The sequence below is a fragment of the Puma concolor genome, chromosome B4 (assembly GCF_028749965.1).
Source record: "Puma concolor isolate L17-30 chromosome B4, mPumCon1.1.hap2, whole genome shotgun sequence".
In the NCBI taxonomy this organism is placed as follows: domain Eukaryota; kingdom Metazoa; phylum Chordata; class Mammalia; order Carnivora; family Felidae; genus Puma; species Puma concolor.
In genome coordinates, this window is record NC_141673.1 from 94599875 (window position 1) to 94624194 (window position 24320).

Below are 24320 nucleotides of genomic sequence, written 5' to 3' on the forward strand. Positions count from 1 at the left end.
GTATTACGCTAAGTGAATAAGTCAGTCAGAGAGAGATAGCAGATGATTTCACTCATATGTGGAATCTGAGAAGCTGAACAGATGAACACAGGGGAAGTGAAGGAAACATAAGATAAAAACAGAGAAGGAGGCAAACCATAAGAGACTCGTAAATACAGAGAACAAAATGAGGGTTCATTGTGGAGGGTGGTTACATGGGTGACGGGCATTAAGGAGGGCACTCTTCGGGATGAGCACTGGGTGTCATATGTAAGAGATGAATCACTAGATTCTACTCCTGAAGCCAAGACTACACTGTATGTTAACTAACTTGAGAATAGAAAATAATAATAAATAAAATAAAGGAAGTGGCTGTGAGATATGTGGTTACATTATTACAGACGTTGAATGCATCTCCGTAAACCTCTGTTGTTGCTGTTGCTATTTTAATAAGGGGTAAAACTAACAACCAGTAGACAAAGGAAGGATGTGATTAATTAATCTTTGGTTGTATTCACCCCATTTCACCACCTCAGTGAAGAATGAGCCTCTAATACCTGTTCTGCCTTTTTTATATATTCTAAGCAGCCTAAATGTTGAAACCCCACTATGGCAGACCTATGAGCTAGGTGACAGTGTTGGGGCCATTTTTCTAGGCTTGTTTGAGCTTTGAGGCTTTTCAGAGGCTAGAAACATGAGCAGCACAGACTGACCATGGTGACTCATGCCAATACCTCATTCTTTCCATTGAGAAGTTGTAAAAACAAATCAACAAAGCTTCCTGGCTCTAGAATCGGAAGTAGGAAGTGCAGTGTCTATGCCCTGCCACAGACTGGACCTGGCTAACTCCTGACGAGGCTCTACTGCCTTGAAATGCAGGACTGCCTACATTTCTGCTACTGTGACATTTGAGTGACTAACTGAACCATTTTACATTCTTTTTTATTTATTTATTTATTTTGAGAGAGAGAGAGAGAGAGAGAGAGACAGAGCAGAGGAGGGGCAGATGGAGAGTGCGAATCTCAAGCAGGCTCCAGGCCATCGGCAAAGAGCCTATCGTGGGACTCAGTCTCATGAACCATGAGATCGTGACGTGAGCCGAAGTCAAAAGTTCGATGCTTAGCCAACTGAGCCACCCAGGCACCCCTGTATTCTGGGTTTGTTTGTTTGTTTGTTTGTTTGTTTTGAAAAGTATATCAGGGACATCTTTGCACTGAGAGTAGACAGCATCTAGGACTGTGTGTAGCACACAGTTAATATGCAACAAATACTGTTGAATAAATGAATCAATAAATGACCAGAAAGAAATTCATGCAGTAGCATAGAGGGATTACATGGATGCTTGTTGGTATCTGGGTTTATATCCAAAAAATGTCTCCCATGAGAAATCAAAAAGTTAGGTCTACTCTGAAGATGGGTTTGAACTCTAAATGTATACTACCTTTGTATCTAAGAACTCTCAAGTTGATGAATTAGCACAAAATTCTGCCCCCTTGGGCAACTGCATAGAAACTAAAACAATTCTGGAAACATAATCTAATGACTTGGCTGATTAGGATTCCTACAAAGAGTAGCCCAAACAAGGTAAACTCATTATTCAAAGAGACAAAATATATGAGGGAACTCATCAACAGACATAAGAATCAAGAAGAGGGGCGCCTGGGTGGCTCAGTCGCTTAAGTGGCCCACTTCGGCTCAGGTCATGATCTCGCTGTTGGTGAGTTCAAGCCCTACGTTGGGCTCTGTGCTGACAGCTCTGAGCCTGGAGCCTGCTTCTGATTCTGTGCCTCCCTCTCTTTCTACTCCTCCTCTGCTTGCACTCTGTCTCTTTCTCTCTCTCAAAAATAAATAAACATTAAAAAATTCACTAAAAAAGAAGACATTAGTGAATGGGGGAAATATTTTAGTAAGCTACTTAGAATTCAGTAAAGAATTCAGTAAAATATTTTAGCAAACTACTCAGAATTTGGTATGAAAGAGTATTAAGACACATGGAGGATAAATTGAGCATGTCCAACACCAGTTAGTAAAAGTTGAAGAAAGAGGCGTGAACGAAAGTGAGACAGAGGCAGTATGTGAAGAAATAACGTCTTTGAAAATGCCTGAATTGAAGAAAAGCATGAATTCATCACATGGCTGAAGCGCAGTCCTGAGCCATGTAAATAGAAACATAAACACAGATACCCATGTCATAGTGAAACACAGACCACCAAAGAATTAAAAGAAAAATCTTAAAATCACTGATGAGAAAAGGCAACTGTTAGACTGACCTCAGATTTTGCAACAATATCGGAAGAAGCCAGAAGGTAATGGAAAAGCATTTGAAAGTACTAGGAAAGCAAATTTCAAACTAAAATTTTTATTTCTAGGTAAACTATCACTTCAGAGGAAGGACAAAATACACAAATATATTTTTGGATGAATACTGTAATTTGTTAGCAATGTATTTACTTCAGAAAGTTGTACAAAGAGGTGAAATTGAATGCAAGGAGATTGGAAAACAAATGTGTAAGTCAAAACAAACAGTGGGTATCTAAAACATTAATGGTAACTGTGACTAATCATGGGAATAACTTAATTGGCATTAGACCTTTTAATCATCAAGCAAACAAAAATAATTTAATAAGGCCAACATTAGAAAATCTATTATTATAACCCATCATATTGAGAGATTAATGAGAAGATAATCTGTGATATTGCAACACATGAAAAAACAACCTTATATGTATAATTTAAGACCCCTCTTGGTTTTAAAAATAATAACTCTTAGCAGACTAAGATTTGAAGAGAACATTTTCTCCAGATAAAGGATATTCATTTTTTAAAAATCTATAAATATATCACATCATAATCAGGGGGAACGTGAGAAGCATTTCCTTGCAAGTTAAAAACAAAGAAAAGATACCTACTATCTACCTTATTCCTACCAAATGCAATAAAACAAACAAAAAATCTAAAATATATTTTTGAAAAGAATATACAAAAACAGCATTGTCAATATTTACTGTTTATATTTGCCTACATAGAAATTGAAGGAAGCTATAGACAAATTTTTAGATTAATATGGGAGTTAATTAATATGATAATCAATATGATTACAGTGTTATAAAAAGAAGTTTTTTTTCTGGAGTCTGCTTTGGATTCTGTGTCTTCCTCTCTCTCTGCTCCTCCCCTGCTCCTGCTCTGTCTCTTTCTCTCTCAAAAATAAACATTTTAGGGGCGCCTGGGTGGCTCAGTCGGTTGAGTGTCCAACTTCAGCCAGGTCACGATCTCGCGTTCCGGGAGTTCGAGCCTCACGTCAGGCTCTGGGCTGATGGCTCAGAGCCTGGAACCTGTTTCCGATTCTGTGTCTCCCTCTCTCTCTGCCCCTCCCCCATTCATGCTCTGTCTCTCTCTGTCCCAAAAATAAATAAACGTTGAAAAAATAAAAATAAAAAATAAATAAACATTTTAAAAAATTAAATAAAAATAAAATAAAGGGTATTTTTAAAATCCTCAGTGTTCCTAAATACACCAGTAGAAATTATATTTAAGTGTAACTTTTAAATGCCATTCACAACAACACTGAAAGTCATAATAAATCAAACAAAAGATGTTCAAGATCTTTACGGGAAAAAATGTAAAATTTGTATAAAAAATATAAAACCAACTGAAGAAGTTTTAAAACATGTCATGGCCATGGATGGACAGATTCAATTTTCTAAAGATGTCATTTCTCCTCAAATTTCTCAATCATTTTAAATAAAATTCCAAGAAAAATCCCAAAAAGATTTTAAATAAAATTTGACAAGGCTAATCAAGAGTATATGAGAAGCCAAAAAGCCAAGCATAGCCAAAATAATTTTAAGAAAAGGAGAACACTTAGTCTTCCAGACAACAGAATTATTAGAAGTCTTGGGAAATTGTAAGATTTGTTATGGCACAAGGAAAACAGGTATATAACAGAATACAGAAACCAGAAACAGTTCCTCTTTGAAGGCAGCTTGAGAACATTGCAAATCAATAAGGAAAGGATGTACTATTACATAAAAGAAGCCAGGACAAAAATATTTCCAGATGAATTAAAGATTATAATGTGAAACATAAAAAGTAAAATTTTTAAGAGATTATCTTTATGACATCTCAAAATTTACAACTGGAATTTTTATTGGGATCGCACTGACTTTATAGATTAAGTGCAGGAAAACTGATATCTTTATAGCGGAAAATCACGCTATCCACGGGCATGGAAGTTATTTCCATCTATTCAGATTATCTTCCATCACTCTTGCTAGAGTGTTGGCATTTTCTTCATAGAGAGTCTATGTAGTCTTGATTATATTAATTCAAAGACACCCAGCAGTTCTTGCTGGTATTATGAAATGTATTCCATTTTCGTTATATTTTTCAGTTATTTCTGATGTAAAGAAATGGTATTGTCTTTGTCAATTGATCTGTGATAGGCAAGTTTGCTAAACTCTCATGGATTCTAATAGTTTGTTGAATGGATGATTATTTTTTATGTGTTTTGGGTAACATCGTTTCCAAAAAAAATAAAGTTCTTTATCTTTCTCTCCCCATCCAGTCCTTGCTTTACTTCTTTTCTCTCTGTATAACACAGGTCAGGCCTTCCGGTTCTGTGACAAACAATAGTGATAACAATAAACATACTTTTCTTATCCCCAGTTTTAAAGGAAGTGCGTTTTTACTTTCTCCATTAAGAAGAATGTTTCCTGGGGGTGCCTGGGTGGCTCAGTTGGTTAAGCGTCCAACTTCGGTTCAGGTCACGATCTCATAGTCTGTGAGCTGGAGCCCCGCATCAGGCTTTGTGCCGACAACTTGGAACCTGGAGCCTGCTTCAGTTTTTGTGTCTCCCTCTCTCTCTGCCCCTCCACTGCTTGCGCTCTGTCTCTATCTCTCTCTCTAAAATAAATAAACATGAAAGAAAAAAAAGCTATGAACCATTAAAAAAAAAAAGAAGAAGAATGTTTGCTGTGAGTTTTTGGCATATAACTTTACCAATTTAACGAATTTCCAATATATCCCTAATTTGGTAAGATATATGTAATTATATGTAAATTACATCATGTTTATATTTATAAATACATAAATACAAAATCAGTATAAAAATATATATAAAATCAAAAGCTATACATCACCAGCTGCTTTTTCTGCATCAGTTGAGATAATTACACACTTCTTGTCTTTGGATCTGTTACTACGGTGAATAACATTGATTTATGTTCTAATGTTAAAAATGCTTGCATTCCTGGTACAAACTTACTTGATCAGTATGTAGACTTTTTAATATTTTTAAGACTATGTTAACTAATATTTTATTTTAGATTCTAGTATCCACATTCATAAAATAGACCTACAATTTTGTTTTCTTCTGCAGTTTTTAATTTGGTTTTATAATGAAGAACTCACTCATAAAACAAACTATATATCTTTAACACTCTTAAAATTTGGCAGAACAACTTGTATAAGATAGAAACTATTTCTCAAAGGATGTGTATGTCTGAACTAAAAAGCCATCTGGGCAGGGGGTATTTTGGAGGGGAGATATTTGGTTGCCATTTTCATTTCTTAGATGTTTAATAGTCTGTTCAAATTTTCTATTTCTTCTCGTGCCAGTTTTGGGTTTTCTACTTTTGTGTTTGCAGAGATATTTCTCTTATTTATCTTTCAAACAATAAGCTTGGATAAATACCTCCTATATTACATTTTGCTCTATATTTTATCGATTTCTTATTGTATACTTATTGTTTTGTTCCTTCTTTTCTTGGGTTTTTCTCTTGCTCTTTTTCTCATTTTCCAACTCAGACTGCATGCTTAGCTCACTTAGCTCAGCCTCTTTTTTTTTTTTTTTTTTTTTTTTGATTAATGCCTGTAAAGCTATGTATTTCCCTCTCGGCACCAATTTGATTGGCTCTCACAAAACTTGATATATAGTGTTATTATTATTCAGATCTAAGCATTTCTTTATTTCCTTTAATCCTTTATTTCATTTTTTTCCTAAAGATTATTTGATAATATATTTTTAATTTCCAAACGTTTGACTTTTTTTTAGCTGTCATTTTGATATTAAATTCTAAATTTACTGGATTATAATCAGAAAATGTAGTCTATATAATGTTGGTACTTTGGAACTATTGAAGCTTCCTTTGTGTCATGAAGTATAATATTTTTCAGAATAGGATAGAAAAACAAGTATTCTTTGGTGAGCAGTTTCTGAGTTTCAAAGAAAGGTGTATGTGTTAAATATCCAGTCTTAGAATTTGTTTATCCCTGAAATTCTGTAACTTATTGCTTGATCTTGTCCTAGGCTGCCAGGTTGAGTGTGCATGCAGTGAAATGTTAGGCGTGCTCATGTTCATGATGGTTATGTTTTTCTTTTCTACTGGTGTTTTTTTTTTTTTCCAGTATAGAACATACTCCAGTGTCCTTTATGATATTTTTTCTCAACTTCTACTTTGTCATACATTAAGAGTGATACCCCACTTTCTCTTGGTTCAGATTTGCTTGAAATAATTTTTCCATTCTTTTAATTAAAATCTCTCTGTATCTTTTGTCTTAAATGTCTCCCGTAAGGACTACATAATATTAGACTTCTTTTGAAAAATCTAGTTCAATAGTCTGTATTTTAATTGGTGAGCTTGACTCATTTACATTAACTAAAATTACCATTATATTAGGATTAGTTCCTACAGTATAATTTTTTATACAACTGGTAAAAGATTTTCTCTCAGTATTTATAATTATTTGTTTATATATCTTCCTACCCCTCTAATTGCTTGAGAAAAGATATGAATTTTAATTCATACAGTATCCAGATAGAGTAGGCAGTTTATAAGCATTTGTAGAATAAATGAGCAAATGAATGAATTATCATTATTGTGCTTAAAAACTGCTCTGTCACTATGTTAACTTGTTTTATGTATTATAATTATAACATGCTTTCTACTTGCCAGGCCATGTGCCATGTGTTACATTACAATACAGATAGGAGTTGAACATAATCTTCACTCTTTAAATATCTATAATCTAATATACTGTAATTTAGTACAAATGGTATATGCACAAACATATAAACATGCACACATAGAATCGTTCTAATCAGGTAAAGCCCAAGGCATGTAAGCCCATGGTATTGGTATCGTTTAGACAAGTCAGTGGAGAGTTCTAAGCCTTCATTTTCCCATAAGAACTTTATAAAGATAAATTAAGGGCACCTGGGTGGCTGAGTTGAGCGTCTGGCTCTTGCTTTCAGCTCAGGTCATTATCCCAGGGTTGTGGGATCAAGCTCCATGTCAGGCCCTATGAGGAGTATTGAGCCTGCTTGAGATTCTTTCTCTCTTTCTGCTCCTCTCCCCTACTCTCTCTCTCTCTTTCTCTCAAATAAATAAGAATTTTAAAAAATAATAAATAAAATTATATTCCTTATATGAAGATAATATTTTAGGCTATATTTTGCGTTTTGTAGGCATATGTGAATTTTATCATAGATTTGTTCAGTTGTTTGTCTGCCTTTTACTCCTGGTCCTCTTTAAAGAATAATAAGAACTGTCTCTTTATTATGCATGTATTTTTTTTTTCAATTTTGGTACACACTGTTAGTGAATTTTTAAACATAATTTAAGGCCTATGTTTCCACAAAACATAAATTAAGGCCTTAAAACATAGCTTAAATAATAGGCTCCATGCCTTGACCTGCATAAATTTATTTCGAGAGTCACTGACATGTTTCAGTATCTTTTCCTTTCTTGTTCTTTTCTTTCGCGACAATTAAAATGCCTTAGGGCTCTTCAACTGCTCTGTGTTTGAATAATTAATCTTACACCATATGGAAACCATTCCTACAAGTAAGCCTTGCGAAATCTACTCGGCAGCCTACGTTGTTGCTTTCGTTTAGGGCAACAGAGAAATTCGCCAGCAAGAAGAGCAGTGAGTTTGCTTTTTTTTAAAATGTATCTTTGAGCCTCCGCAGGAAAAATGCGGCCAGATAAACTGTGCGTGACCCTGGAAGGGGTGAGTCCAGGTACGAAGCACAATATGAAGGCCGAATGTGGCGACTGAGAAAACCAAGTCAAAGTTGCCAGACTTGCTAAGGTCAAAGGCCTCCAGCTGTTCCGGGAACATTTTTACTTTTGTGCCATTGTCCATTGGATTTATTGCTGGCACAAAAATATTAAGTATGTTACAAACTGCTTTTCTGGAGAGTCCACAATATAGAGAATAGCCAATCTCTGTATCAAAGTTTCTTCTCGTTTCCAAGAATCTTTGGCTTCAAAACACAAATCCCCACAAATCCTCCAGCTCTGGTTGCTGACCTTGTAAGAAAGTTCATATGTTACAGTCATCTGAAAATGGGAAGAAAGTGCTGAGATTCATTCCAATAAATACAGCACAGCTTCTGGGAAGAGGGAAAATGGTTCAGCTATTCAGTAAATGTTTAGTGAATATAAAAATTTTGCAAATTGAGGTAGATGAGAAGCTTTTGGATTGCCCTACCCTATTTTTAGAATTAACTTTCTGTATATTAATTATAAATAAGCCAGTCATCTTTTTCCTTTTCAAATTAAAAATTGGGCTTTGTTTCAAGCTATTTGGCATATATACGGTTACTATGAGAAGATACCAGAGATATTTAACTCAATATGTGAACTCAGCAAGAGAATCCTTTCTTCTTTCAGAAAGAAAGATTTCAATCTCCCTGGAAATGATAATTTCCTAGCTAATGAGCTAGAATCTGGCAGATAAATGTGCCTAGAGACCGGTGATTTTACCATCAACAGCTGGGGAGAAGGTAAGTAGCAAGACAGAGAACAAAAATGCCTGTAAACTCAAAAAGGAAGAAGATATGTAGTGGTAAAGAAATAAAAGAGTATTAAGGGAGTGTTTAATGGGAAAAAAAATAACCCACTTGGAGGCTAACTTAACTAATATGTCATGAAGTCAGTAGTTTTTGAGATAAGCTTCAAAAAATGCCCAAGGTTGTTATAGACAGAGGCAGAAAAACAGAAAAAGAGAGTAAACAATAAAAGGAGCAAAGGTTGAGGGACGTCTTAGGAACAAGTTGCTCATTTTGGCTAGAGTATTGGTTATATGCAGGGAAATAGTGAAAGAAAAGAATGAAAAAGACAACCAGGAGTAGAGGTTTAATGACTTCTACATTTAATGACTAACCACTATATCACAAGCACTGTGTATTTTATAAGGATTATCTCAATAAATCTTTATAACAATTTATGTAACAATTGTTATCCGTCAAATGCTACAGTGAGAAAATGACTTATCCACAGTCACATAGTTAGTTTGAAATAACAACAATAGTTACTTTCATGGTATATTAACTATATGACAGCACTATGCCCGCTACATGTGCTCATGCATTATTTAATTTAATCCTCATTACAACTGCACAGGCTACTTTGCATTATCACTGCCATTTTTTTTTTTTTTTTTAAGATAAAGAAAATGAGAATCAGGGAAATGGCAGAGATCACAAAGTGACACACCAGAACTCACGTTCTGTCCCATTGACTCCAAAGCCTGTGCTCTTTTCCACTGTTTTCTGTCACCAGAGAACCGGGGACACATGTGAAAGGGCTATTGGCTTAATTCAAGCAGTGGGCAGCTACTGTTGTATGTTTTAAAGATGAATCAGATCCAGAGGCTAACCTCAAAGACCTCAAAGTCTGGAGGAGGAGCAAGACAAATGAGTATTCATGCCGAACCCTCATCATTACTAATCCACATTCCAGCCCATATCCATTTCACCTGCCCTTCTATTGCTCTTGCAAAACAACACAAAACTACATTACATCTTGTTGATCCCATTCTTATACCCATTCATTTATCTCCTACCAAAAAACCAGAGGAAGAACTCCCTCAACAGAATAAAAGTCGCTTTCCAAATTCTATAGGGACAGGAAATAAATAATCTAAGATTATGAGGAAGACAGGAAACACAGAATGATCAACTGGAAGGAACAGAGTCTGGGTGAGGCCACCCGGATTCAGATAAGCCCTGGTTATGGGACTGCTTAAGTCAACGCCGGCAGGCAGGGCCAAATTAAGTCTCCACGGGTCATCCTGACACACATTTCACAGCGTTATTTTCCAAAATGGTTCTATTGGGGAGAATTCGGATGTGGAAACAATCTCTTATTATACAACCCATTTGCTTTGTAGCTTGATCAGCAGAGACATGTTCTGCACCCTACGCTCCCTAATACTAACCTGAAATTTTTTCCTTTGTGTCCTGTCTAAAGATCCTTTTTCTGAATTTCGTCCTGTTTCCAGGATTGGCAATGACCAGATGAGGAAACAAAGGAGAGAAATTGCAGAATTACGCATCTCCTCCATGAGATTTTTCCCTCACTGACCAAACACTGGCTGAAAAAAATCTTTTTTTTTTTTTTTTTTTTTTTTGTCCCAAAGATTTCAAAGCATATCCACATCTCATGCAAATGTACGAAGATATTTGACTGCCCTGGGAAACAACAGCTGCCTGGGCCCTACTGGCAGGCAGTGATTTGAATGGAACATTTGTAAGACATCTTGCTAGCGGCTTTCAGGCCTAAGCGTTGCCATCCAAACACCAGTCAGTCCTGGAAGCACCACTCCCAAAACAGCATTAAGAACAGAGTGTTCCCTCAAACACTGGATTAGAGAATAATTTTCTATCTTGTTGATCCACTTCAAGGATGAAATTATCTAGCAGCACAAACTTGTACAAGTCTATTCCAACTAGTGCTTGAAAAGAAAATTGAGTTCTCGGATCAAAAGTCACGTAGGCATTACATGGCAGCGTAAGAATTAAACTGAGCTCTGCCAGCCCCCAATTTGGTTCCCATTGGAGGACACCTTGCTGATTCAGTCGCTTCCACTTTTTCCATTCTTTCCTCTGCTTTGGCCATCTATTCCTCCACTACTGGGGAAAATCCTAAGTAACACTAAACCAATGAAGTTAACCCGATCTTATTGAAATCATATTTATTGAATGTGTGTATTCCATGGCATTACATGCCAGCCATTACTCAAGGAGCTCTAAATTTATTGGTTTATTTTTTTTTTTAATATTTATTGTCTTATTTAATCCGTCCAACAGTCCTTTGGGGCAGGTTTTATAATGCTTATATGTGGCACTGAGGAACGCGAGGCTCAGGAATTTAAATAGTTTGTCCAATGTCACACAAAGAATAAACAGCAGAGCCAGAATTTAAATCCAGGCCTTTTTTTGTTTTGTTTTGTTTTTAGTTTTACTAAAACTAAATTTGTATAATTTGTATAATTAACAAATAAAAATTGTATACATTTGAGATGAATGTGATGGTTCGATATGCAAACTGTGAAATGATTACCACAATCAAGTTAATTAACATATCCATCACCTCCCATAGTTACCTTTTTTTTTTTTTTAGTGCAGTGAGAACACTTAAGATCTACTCTCTTAGCAAATTTCAAGTATACAGTACAGTATTGTTAACTATATTTACCATGCTGCACATTAGATCTGTAAAACTTACTTATCTTGTAACTAAAGTTTGTACACTTTGACCAACATCTTCCCATTTCCTACCCCTGGTCCTTGGCAACTACTGATTCCATCCTCTGTTTCTGGAATTTTGACTTTTTTAGGTTCCATATGTAAGACAGATCATACAGGATTTGTTTCTCTGTGTCCGGCTTATTTCACTTCGTATAACATCCTCCAGGTTCATTAACGTTGTCACAAACGGTTTTATGGCTGAATAATGCTCCATTGTGTGTATACAATATTTTCTTTCTCCATTTATCTGTCAACACTTAGGTTGTTTCCGTAGACTTTCTTATTCCAAAAAGCACATCCCTCAGCCAGAAGAGCTATTTACTTCTTACAGGGCCTTTCTTTAGAGTCCAATCTATTTAATGGGATGGTTGTTTGTCTGAGGGAATACCAAAAGTATGGAGGGAATACCAAAAAGGAATGAAGATGAGAAATGTTCACGTCCCCAACTTGTTTGTTTTGTCCGAGAGAGCAATGCAAGAGCAGGTGAAAATGTGCTGCAGTGCAAAAGAATTTGCTAGACTTGTTCCATGCAGCTAGCTACTAGATTTTCCTAAAGTTTCCTAGTCAATCTGTTTCCTAAAGTTAAAACCACTTTAAGAATGATTTAAATTCTCATTTAAGTGAAGTACCTTTGGATTATACAAGATCCATCCAGATATCTGTCTCTAATTGAAGGATTTCAAAAAGCATATTTTCATTTCTCATGTCACCTTTAAAAGTTGCCAACTAATTTTGAGGGGTGCCTGGATGGCTCAGTCGGTTCAGCATCCGACTCTTGATTTTGGCTCAGGTCATGATCTTCCAGTCCGAGAGTTTCAGCACCACGTCAGAATTTATATAGATATTTTATATAGATATTTTCCCATGACTAAAGAGTATTCTTTAGTGGAGAGACTATTTGCAGATATTCCCAGGAGTGACAACAAAGGGATTAGAGAGACAGTGATATGACTGGCAGTGTTTTCAGACTATATAGGGATCTTGTGAAATTGGCAGGGTGGTATAACGTGGGCAACAGAAGCCACAGGCAAAACAAGATCTTGTATTCCACCTGCCCTCAGGAGGGTAAGAGAAGCCTGACCCTGCCCTCCAGAGACAGAAGTAGTCTCATGGTTTAGTCATTCTTTCATCCATCCAACCAGCCATCCGACCATCAATCCATTTAACAAATGTACTGAGCATCTTCTATGTGCCAATTCTAAACTGGAAATATAATGGAGAAAAATAGAGAGATGGACCCTAGCCTCATGAATCAAGGGTGACATTAGGTCCCAAATTTAAGTAGTGGTTCCTCTTCTTTAAAAATTTGTTTGGGCGGCCAACCGGCCCTAGAAAAGTCTAAGTGGTATGCTTTCTCGTTGGACAAAGTTTTTATTAGCGCTTGGGAGCATCGTTATTTGCAGAACATTGCATAAAGCACTGACGACAAGCTCAAAGAATTCTGAATTCAGGGAGAGAATGGAGGAGAGGGAAAATGGTCAGATCTGCCAGAAGCTCTTCAGAAAACTATTTGTTGGAGGACATGCCAAGAGAGTTACCCTTTTCTATAGTATTTCTGTGACTAAAATAATGGCATAGTAATAAAATTAATGTATTTCTCACCAATTCTACTTCCTCTGTCCGTCCTTGCTTATTCGTCCTCTCTTTTTCAGACTAAGTATTTTGTCTCTTTGAGGAGTTTTCCTGGCTCCAGTCAGACTTTTTTTTTTCTGTTCCATGAGATTCAGCTTTATTTACAGAATGTTGGTTTTATGAGTTCATAGTATTATTTTACTGGCAGCACTAATATCCTTGGTCTTGCCAGTAAAGGAAAAAGGCAAAGGGGAGAAGAATTAGGCAGCACCAGCCCTGAAAATGTAAACAGAAATCACTTTCTAGGACAACAAAGGGCAACGAAGTGAGAGACAGAAACCTAGCCAGCTTCACAGCACAGTGCTGACCTCTTCGTTCTGTTCGTTTAAGGGAAGATCCTTGAACGGATTCTACATCTCAGATTCCTTAACTGCCATAGCTTCCTGACCACTGAATCCCTGTCTCTTCTTAACTTGTCTTAGCTGAACTAAGTGAAAATAAATGCTTGTCAAACTCAGACATGGGAGGGGCATCTAGGGAACCATGTACAGAAATGTCTGGGGAAAGGCAGAGAAGCCTGGATATTAAATACACTGGGCTTCTGGTTGGGGACAGCTGTCTTCCCATATAGATCATCTCCTCTACCCTTTTCCTTTCCATTAAAACTTCAATATTTCAATAAGATAGCAGATGTGAATAATCATGTAACTATCCAAGTAATATTATCATGTATCATATAGGTATGATAATCAGTTTTTATTCATTATGTTATTTACTTTTCATAATTATCCTATAAACTGAATGTAATTATCCACATGTTATATATGAGAAAATTAGGGCTCAAAGAGGTTATATATTTTATGTATATTTTATCCAATGTCATACAGTAACTTCATGGCAGAGGGTTATTTGATTTCATAGAAACACAGGGCTATTTGATCTCAAAGAATATGACTTAATTGCTGATACAACCATGCAATATTCCCCAAGGTTCTGACACCTGCTTAAGGAATTCTGTGGTCGCATGTACAGGGATGCATGAGTCTAAAGTCTCAGAAATAAAGATAAAATTATAAAAAGATATACATATTTAAAATGCTGATTTCTTCAATGTCTTTTGAAATTTAACAATAAGAATGAAAGATTTGCGTATCACCACTTACACCTGGATAGTTAAATGGCTCGCAAAATCAGAGAAAGGGATGAATTTGGTATTGGAACCCAAATACCCCATGTCTCTGTTCAGGACTCTGCACACTAAATTGTCTATCCAAAGAAGCTCTAACTCAAATATGCTGCTTTCCAAAACCTTTCAGCTTACTTTAGAAATCACTAAGTCTATGAACACTCATGTTTGCTGACTGTCATCTGACATTTACTCTGGTTTGGTACAAGAATACAGGTTCTGCAATGACGGCAAAGTCAATTTCTACGGTTACTTCCACCCCAAGCAAAACTGGAAATCAAGGTTCAGTTTACAACCTGCTCCTTCAACTCAGAGCAAAATAGAGAACAGCTTCTATGTCTCCTGTCTTGGCAGGACATGAGGTTAGGAAAGTTTGGCCATTTGCTCATCAGACTCCAGTTGCTGCTTCAGAATGAGGTGTGAAGGAAAAGTCTGGCAAATTTCTCCCACAGCACCAGTGGCCTTAGCTGGAGGGGAAGGAATCCCCTTAGATCTCTTCTACTGGCATCCCACATTCTGGTTCATCCTTGTATTCGCCTTTCATTATTCCAACTCTAAAATGCTCCTTCCTATATTCAGGAAGTTTACAACAGCAAGCAATGGACCCAAATAATCTGTAGGAGTTGAAGGAGATTTGGTGCCTCACAGGAAGAGGAGCCTTGCAGGTAGGACTGGTGAGCTGGGATGTAAGGGGGAATGAGCCGATGTCTCTATGAAGGAGGTGGAAACAAAGTACTTGTGTAGTCAACATCTGTCAAGACATGAAGGGAAGGGAGAGGATGATGGCTTTGCTCATCAAATCGTAGTACACAGGAACTTGAGAGCACAGTCACAAGTTGTGAGAAATAGTTCGAAGGAAGATAGAATACTAGTTTTAAACAACAGCAAATGATTTAACAGAAATTTAGTAAGCATAATAACAAGAATATTAGCTATTAATTTTAAAAAGAGCTGGCAACTTTTAAAGCCTTTTTTTTTTTTTAGTTTATTTTATTCATTTTGAGTGGGTTGGGGGAAGAGGCAGAGAGAGAGAATCCCAAGCAGGCTCCGCACTAATAGAAAAACGTCTTTCATAATTATCTAAAATCCAGATACAAGCTGGAGCTTCATGTAGTCTAGTCTTTACAAGATATTTCAATGAAGAAAATACAAGCTAGCAACCAACGTTCATTAAAAACTATTTTAAGGGGTGCCTGGGTGGCTCAGTCAGTTAGGATTTCGGCTCTTGATTTCAGCTCAGGTCATGATCTCACAGTTCTCATCAGATGGAGCCCCAAGTCAGGGCTCTCAGCACAGAGTCTGCTTGGGATTCTCTCCCTCCCTCTCTCTGCCCCTCCCCCTGCTTGCACTCATGCTCTCTCTCTCAAAATAAATAAACATTTTTAAAAAACCCAATTGTAACATTTTCTGGTAATTCTCAATCTTTTAAAATCTCAAACAATCTTATTCATAACCAAAGCAGCTCTTGTTTGTCCTTCCCGATGTCTCACTTTTAATTTTTTTTAATGTTTTTATTTATTTTTGAGACAGACAGAGCATGAGCAGGGGAGGGGCAGAGAGAGAGGGAGACACAGAATCCGAAGCAGGCTCCCGGCTCTGAGCTGTCAGCACAGAGCCCAATGCAGGGCTCGAACTCACAGACCGTGAGATCATGACCCGAGCTGAAGCCGGATGCTCAACAGACTGAGCCACCCAGGCACCCCTCTGATGTCTCACTTTTAATGTCTCACATCTTACAGCTGCCTCAAAGCTCTTCTCTCTGTGACTCAGCCTCTATCTAAAACTCTCCTACAAGGCTCTTCTTATTTCTCTCCTTCCACTTTTTTCTACCTCCATTTTTTTCTCTCCCTCTCTCTTCTTTCCAATGAATCAATCTTGACCCTTTCCAATACAAAGCCCCCATTGAGTTCCCCATTGAGTTAGCCCAATCCTCTTCATAAAAACACATAACTGGAGTTGGCACATACAAAATTATCTTTGAGACAGGGAGTGGAATGGGAGAAGAGAAAAAAGAAGGGCTCTGAATTCTCGCACATGCTATTAATTTTTACAAATTATATAAAAATGGTACTTAGCATAGGAGAACCCATAAGTAAATGGAAAACAGTAGACAGGGAAGATGAGTGACTGGTGAGAGACCTTTTCCAACAGAAAGTGTTAGCCTTGCAAAGAGCAAGAAGATAAGGAAAAATGCTTACAAATTTAGAAATCCAGTGGAAGCAGTGATGAAAAAAACTTGTGGGGAAGGGGTGAAGCTTAAATTGGAAAGAGAAGTGTAAGATTTTCACATTTGGATTCAGAGGTGTAAAAAAAAATAATTGTGATGTCAGAAGGCTGACAGAGCACAGTTGGAATCTGGCCAGAAAAGACCAAGCTAATGTGCATTACAAAGCACGTGTTTGTACAAGTGCACCAAGAAGCATAAAATACCTAGGAATAAATCTAACCAAAGATGTAAAGGATCTGTATGCTGAAAACCATAGAAAGTTTATGAAGGAAATTGAAGAAGATATAAAGAAATGGAAAAACATTCCGTGCTCATGGATTGGAAGAATAAATATTGTCAAAATGTCAATACTACCCAAAGCTATCTACACATTCAATGCAATCCCAATCAAAATTGCACCAGCATTCTTCTCGAAACTAGAACAAGCAATCCTAAAATTCATATGGAACCACAAAAGGCCCCGAATAGCCAAAGTAATTTTGAAGAAGACCAAAGCAGGAGGCATCACAATCCCAGACTTTAGCCTCTACTACAAAGCTGTCATCATCAAGACAGCATGGTATTGGCACAAAAACAGACACATAGACCAATGGAATAGAATAGAAACCCCAGAACTAGACCCACAAACGTATGGCCAACTCATCTTTGACAAAGCAGGAAAGAACATCCAATGGAAACAAGACAGTCTCTTTAACAAATGGTACTGGACAGCAACATGCAGAAGATTGAAACTAGACCACTTTCTCATACCATTCACAAAAATAAACTCAAAATAGATAAAGGACCTGAATGTGAGACAGGAAACCATCAAAACCCTAGAGGAGAAAGCAGGAAAAGACCTCTCTGATCTCAGCCATAGCAATTTCTTACTTGACACATCCCCAAAGGCAAGGGAATTAAAAGCAAAAATGAACTACTGGGACCTTATGAAGATAAAAAGCTTCTGCACAGCAAAGGAAACAACCAACAAAACTAAAAGGCAACCAACAGAATGGGAAAAGATATTTGCAAATGACATATCGGACAAAGAGCCAGTATCCAAAATCTTAAAGAGCTCACCAAACTCCACACCCAAAAAACAAATAACCCAGTGAAGAAATGGGCAGAAAACATGAATAGACACTTCTCTAAAGAAGACATCTGGATGGCCAACAGGCACATGAAAAGATGCTCAACGTCGCTCCTCATCAGGGAAATACAAATCAAAACCACACTCAGATATCACCTCACGCCAGTCAGAGTGGCCAAAATGAACAAATCAGGAGACTATAGATGCTGGAGAGGATGTGGAGAAACGGGAACCCTCTTGCACTGTTGGTGGGAATGCAAATTGGTGCAGCCACTCTGGAAAACAGTGTGGAGGTTCCTCAAAAAATTAAAAATAGACCTACCCTAATGACCCAGCAATAGCACTGCTAGGAATTTAGCCAAGGGATACAGGAGTACTGATGCATAGGGGCACTTGTACCCCAATGTTTATAGCAGCACTCTCAACAATAGCCAAATTATGGAAAGAGCCTAAATGTCCATCAACTGATGAATGGATAAAGAAATTGTGGTTTATATACACAATGGAGTACTGTGTGGCAATGAGAAAGAATGAAATATGGCCCTTTGTAGCAACATGGATGGAACTGGAGAGTGTTATGCTAAGTGAAATAAGCAATACAGAGAAAGACAGAAACCCTATGGTTTCACCCTTATGTGGATCCTGAGAAACTTAACAGAAACCCATGGGGGAGGGGAAGGAAAAAAAAAAAGGTTAGAGTGGAAGAGAGCCAAAGCATAAGAGACTCTTAAAAACTGAGAACAAACTGAGGGTTGATGGGGGGTGGGAGGGAGGGGAGGGTGGGTGATGGGTATTGAGGAGGGCACCTTTGGGGATGAGCACTGGGTGTGGTATGGAAACCAGTTTGACAATAAACTTTATATATTGAAAAAAAAAAACAAAGCACGTGTTTGTAGCTGGAAAAGAGAGAATTCTCTTTAATTCTGGAGATAGGGTGGAGAGGAGGTGGAGTGTCCTACTCATTTTAGATAAGCAACATTGGAACTAAACTTGCTTCATATCAGGTAAATTGGGAGTTAGTAACTGAGTTGAGTACATATAAAATGCTACATGAATAGGCCACGGCTAGTTTGTTTTCCCCAAACAAGCAATGCAGTAAATGAAGTAAATGCAATGTAGTAAACTATCTTTTGCAAATATAACAATTTGGATGATTTCTCTTGTAAAAAGGGCACTGAAGCCAACCCTGAGAGCAAGTTTGTGATTTCAACCTTTTTTTTTAAGTTTATGTATTTATTTTGAGAGAGAGAGAGAGACAGAGAGAGCACACAAGTGGGGGGGGGAGGGGGGGAGAGAGAGAGAGGGAGAGAGAAGAATCCCAAGCAGTCTCTGCACTGTCACACAGAGCCCGATACAGGGCTCAAACTCATGAGCCATGAGATCATGACCTGAGCCAAAACCAAGAGTGCTTAACCAACTGAGCTACCCAGGCTCCCTGCAAGTTTGTAATTTAAAGAGGGAAACAACCACCAATCTTGTGACCAGAAATCATGATGGGTTTACTTTATCAGGGATAAGCATACAGGGATAAGACATCTCCTTTTGAAGTCTTCTTTAAGATTTTATCACAAAGAATATGCCTCTTAATAGGAATAAATCTGGAGGGAAAGCCTGAATTTTATTGGTCCTTCACAACTCATGAATCCTTCAGATTATAAGGGTTCTGAACTATTTCCTTTAACAGGGAATCCTAAAAGCTCTTCAGCGGGGGGAGGTTGGGAAGGAAATCCGTTCCAATAAGACTAAAAGAATGAGGCTCCACCTAACTGTCCATCACTGCTCCTTGAAAGAAACTATTATTGAAAACTATACCACCCGCTCTCATTCCCAACCCTTTTGCTGTTCGAGCCCGAGTCAGAGTTCCTGCAGCTTCAGCTCATCTACAATCTGCTGCTCTGTGACTCAAGTCTACCTGTCTGCCAAGAGGACTCGGGTACCAGGCAGCAGAGACACATCTTGATAGAAGAGTTTTCTAAATTTCCAAGAAGAAGAAAAAAAAAGCTCTGCCTCCAGGATAACCAGAGACACCAAATTACAGTCTGTCTCCTATAAAAAAAGAAAAGAAACAGCATTTCTGCTACTGAAGGTATAGTGGAAGTGTGAGTTTGTGAGAATCTATGTTTGAGGATACATGACAGCTAAAGAGCAAAGCGAATATACAAGAAGCTATTATTTACCTCCTTAGGGACGTGTCTTGTTTGTCTCTAGATCCCCCAGAGCACCTAGCACAGTAACCAGCCTCTCACCTATCACTCACGAAGAGTATTGGATTAGTTCATTATCAAGACACTGCCTTCAGAAAATAAGAGATGAGTACCCTTTTATCCTCACTGCACTTTAGATCAGTGATATCCAGCCTAAGAGAGCCTCAGGGCACAGGTTAGGACTCAAGTCACAAAACTGGATGGGCAAGTTACGATGGGGCCAAGGGAGGAAACAGAACCCATGGCATCACTGGGCATCTCTGCTGTGCTGAGGGCTTGGAAGAATGAAAAAAGTTGCGTATCACCGGACACATGCCAAGTGATCCAGAATTGACAGCCCAACCTTACTGGGAAAGTAAGTCTGTATGAGAACCAGTTTATGAAGTGGAGTCCTTTGCCCTCAGAACCTCTCGTCCATCCATCAGGGGAGCGAGCAGAACACTGCAGCTCTGTCTTCAAACCAGACTGCACTCAGGGCCAGGAGAGTAGATCAGAGAAGGAATCAGAAAGGCAAACACGTGTTTGTGGCAACTCCCTTCTCTGTGGAACTTTGCCCAGATCTGGCCCCAAATATAGGGTGGCCACAACTTCTGTCTCAGGGCAGCATCCTGCTACAGCACAGTCAGGTCCAGGAGTGAGGGAAAACTGCCCACCCAGAGTAGATAATATCTGGAAGGAATGAATATTTGGGAAAAGTCCCAGTGTTAGTTTAGGGCCAACCAGTCTCCACCTTCTCTGGCCCCCTCCCACTGGTTCCTCCCATTTCAGCTGCTCTAGTTCTTATAAAAACTCCACAGCCTTTCACGGACAGCCTGCAGGAGCCTCTCTCCCCTCTGCTGCTGCGCAAGCCAGTGAGACCAACCCACAGGACCACAGAGACACCATGAAGAGCCTGCTCCTTCTCTCCATTCTGGCTGCCTTGGCCGTGGCAGTTCTGTGCTATGGTGAGAAACCTTTCTTCTGCCATGCTTCTGGTGTTTCTTTCCTGTCTCTGATTTCAGTTTACTTCCATTTTTTCCTCCCCCTCCTCCTCTTCTTCCCCCTTTCTCTGATATAATCTTAAAGTATCGTTAACTTAACATTTCCCAAGCCCTGTGGACACTGATTCATTCCATCAAGTGTTTTTTTTACATACTAAATATCCAGACTTTCGTATACAACTTGACAGGCATGTCCTGTCTCTGGTAAGTCACTATTCACCTAGACACTTCACTGTTTCAGAAAGAAGATATGAAATTCCCAGCCCCTGAGTTCTCATGTTTAGGGATGTTTACTTCTACGTTGGGAACTGTTGGTTAAAGGTATTAGTTAAATCACTCACCTTTAAGAAAATCAGTTTTCACATGAAGTGTTAAGTATAGCTCTCTCTGCAGGGACAAGACAATCTCCTAAACTTACTACATTTCTTCAGTGAATTGATCTAAAAACGAAGTTTTACATTTAAAGAACCTCAGAGAAAAATAGACGGTATAATTTCTATTGTCCAAAGATAAATTTCACCTGGTTTCTCTATGTTGTTAATTATATCTGTGTCTGATCAAAGCTTATGAAAGAAAATCCAAAGCAAGATTATTTTTGATCAGTCTTACGCTTCAGTTATCTGGATATCTTAGATGTTCTTAAACCTAAATCATACTAATAACCATCTGTATTTCTTCTCACTCTTGAAATTATTCACATGGTTTCTGTATCAGAGGATTTGGTATTTTCATCTCCTTTTTAATTTTTTACATAAAACCACTTGCTTACGAATATAAACCTCTTATTGCCAAATTTACCTGCAGCACATGGGAGAGCAGTGGAAAGAAGAAAACTTTTGCCTTGGCATCATCTCAGTTCTTTCTCTGAACTGGCATCACGCCCAGTGTGAGTTGTCCTCTGGAGCCAGTGGTTTTGTGCCTGCCAAGTTAACACAGGTCCTTAAGAGGCTTTAGGAACCTCTTAAAAACCTGTCTTGGTAAAGCCCAACTGACCATCTCCCCAGTCTGCCTGGAGGACGTTGGCTATTTTCTGGACCCTTCTGTCCCTTTCTCAACTCTGCTCTTAGCCAGGTCCCAAATTAATCAGAAAAGATGCCTCTCTGGAGATTTGTGTGCAACATCGAAATTATCTTATTTCACTAGCCTGAGGACCTCATAGCCCTTGAGAAATTTCAGTCAAGGCCGTGACGACTAGCTCCTTCAACATCAGCAAATCTGAAGTGTAGAGATAATTACACCAAGGACAGAGCTAGAAACACAACTTGCAAATCCAAAATGCCTGAAATTTGTAATAACCACACTGCTAAATATATTCTTCACATCTTTTTGACTCTTTTCTCTCCTTCCTTCCCCAAATGCAGACCATTGTCATGTCTGATAAATAACAATCAAATGAATTTTTTTTATTCCAGAATCTCATGAAAGCATGGAATCCTATGAAATTTGTAAGTGAATATTTGACTTCCTTATTTAAATCTCATGTATTAAAGAATCTCTCTCCCTAGTCTTAAATAGACAAAATGATAATACATTGAGGTAATATAGGGAAGAGAAAGAGGGTCTCTTTTGGAAAACTACGTTTAAAAATCTAATGACCGTAAAAATCGCCAGACGAGCAATTTTTTTAAGCTTGAAATAGCATAATATGGCCTTGAAAGTGCATTCGACAGAATAGGAGCCATAAAATCTCACTTGGAAATTTTAAGTTGGCACCACATCAACCACACAGATGGAAAACAAGGAGTAACAACAAATGGCAGAGTAAGGAATTAGAGGCCTAGTCAGCTGGGAAACCGCAGTCATCAGCATTACATTGAATGTTACTGAATATCTGGACTTTCAAAGACTGAGTGTGGGAAGAAGTAACGTAACACTCTCGTTTTCAGTTTTTCACTATTTTCATAACATTGACACTGTCCATTTCCAGTAATCAAAAGTCATGCTTTACAAGCATGTCCCTCCTCAGGACAGAGAGAATTTCTCCTCACAGGAATTAAAAACACACCGAATAGGAACACCAAAATTGAAAACGGCAAAATGATTTCCCAAAGGGGAAATAAACAAACAGAAATTACTGTGGCCTATGTAATAAGTCTCTAAAATACATACACTGCTTTCCTTTGATCAGGCAGTTTATGAAATTGGCTTTATCTTTCCCTTTGACTTTTGTAGATCTCTAGTTACATGGAATGCATGAATTAATGAGTTTTCAAATATATATGTGTCAGGGACTATTCATGGAAATATTTTCAACTACTGTTTCCCTAAAACTATAATTATCTTTTTTTTCTTTTAAGATCCCTTCACTAACAGGAGAAATGCTAATACTTTTATATCCCCGCAACAGAGATGGAGAGCTAAAGCCCATGAAAGGTGGGTAACAAAACTTGATGGAAAGAGGTAATTTTTCCCAACGATCGGAATGGAATGAGAAACTTTTTTTTTTAATCATATATATTATTTCTAATTGTGCCCCCTAAATCAAAGAATTTAAAAACAGTATACAGAAAACAACTGAATTTCAATAAGACTAGTTTATGAAAGACCCAGAAAGCAGAGGGAGGGAGAAGGAAAAGGAGGACAGAAAGAAAATTTCTATTTTTATTAAAAAAAAAAAAATTACTCCTGTTCCACCTTTCCTCCCTGTTAAGTATCTCTTAATATTGGGGTGTGTCTCCTATATTTTCTCATTCTTTTTTCCCCCTTTTCCTTTTTTAAAAAAAATTTCTATTATGTTCTCATTTGGGGCCTCTTTTTTCCCCCCACTTTCTAGGATTAGAGAAAGGACCAAGCCCACCTATGAGATCAATCGGGAAGCCTGTGATGACTTCAAGCTTTGCGAACGCTATGCCATGGTTTATGGATACAATGCTGCCTACAATCGCTATTTCCCACAGCGCCGAGGGGGCAAATGAGATTGGAAAAAGTCTCTTTCTTTCCAGAGGCTGGTGCCTGGTTTTGTATTCCTTTGCAGTAGCATCACTGAACTATATAAACACATACAAACTGCTTATTTCTTAAACGTTCTTGTCTGGCTGCAGCCCTCCTCCCTGCCCCCAGATTGATAAGCAATGAAAGCGAAGCATAGTGAAAGTCAAGAAGGACTTAAGATGTGTAATTATTACAAAATAAACTGCTGGTTGGATACTTTCATTTTGTGAGTCTGATTTCTTCCGGCAAAATGCTGAGATATTTAAATCATGGCCCACCTAACCCAGAATATGAGATTCTGTTAATCATGTTCTGGTGTTGATTAGAAACATAACTGCATAGAAAGAATGAAACTTAGAAGGCATAAGTCACCCAGCCATAATTTGTCTAAACTCTACCTTGGGACTGGTGAATGATTGCTTCTTAGTATTTCCAGGGTTTTCAAACATTATAGATAATCATATGATTTTCCTGCTCCCAAACTTTTTAAGTTTTATTTATTTAAGTAGTCTCTATACCCAGTGTGGGGCTCAAACTCACAACCCTAAGATCAAGAGTCACATGCTCCTCTGACTGGGCCAGACAGGCGACTCTGCTCCCAAACTTTAAATGGTCCTAAATCCTTCCTGTGTGGAT

At 37.9% G+C, this 24320-nt stretch overlaps 2 protein-coding genes across 3 annotated transcripts in view; one reads left to right on the forward strand and one right to left on the reverse strand.

The window, feature by feature from the left end:
- The window catches only part of PDE6H (phosphodiesterase 6H), a 186692-nt gene that overhangs the window by 88466 nt on the left and 73906 nt on the right, over window positions 1–24320 (reverse strand). The window lies entirely within an intron of this gene.
- MGP (matrix Gla protein) lies at window positions 20559–23906 on the forward strand. The gene is made up of 4 exons (XM_025930435.2): window positions 20559–20717; window positions 22166–22198; window positions 23051–23126; window positions 23527–23906. Exons 1-4 carry the CDS (start codon window positions 20657–20659, stop codon window positions 23666–23668), a joined length of 312 nt encoding a protein of 103 aa, XP_025786220.1. The 5' UTR covers window positions 20559–20656; the 3' UTR covers window positions 23669–23906.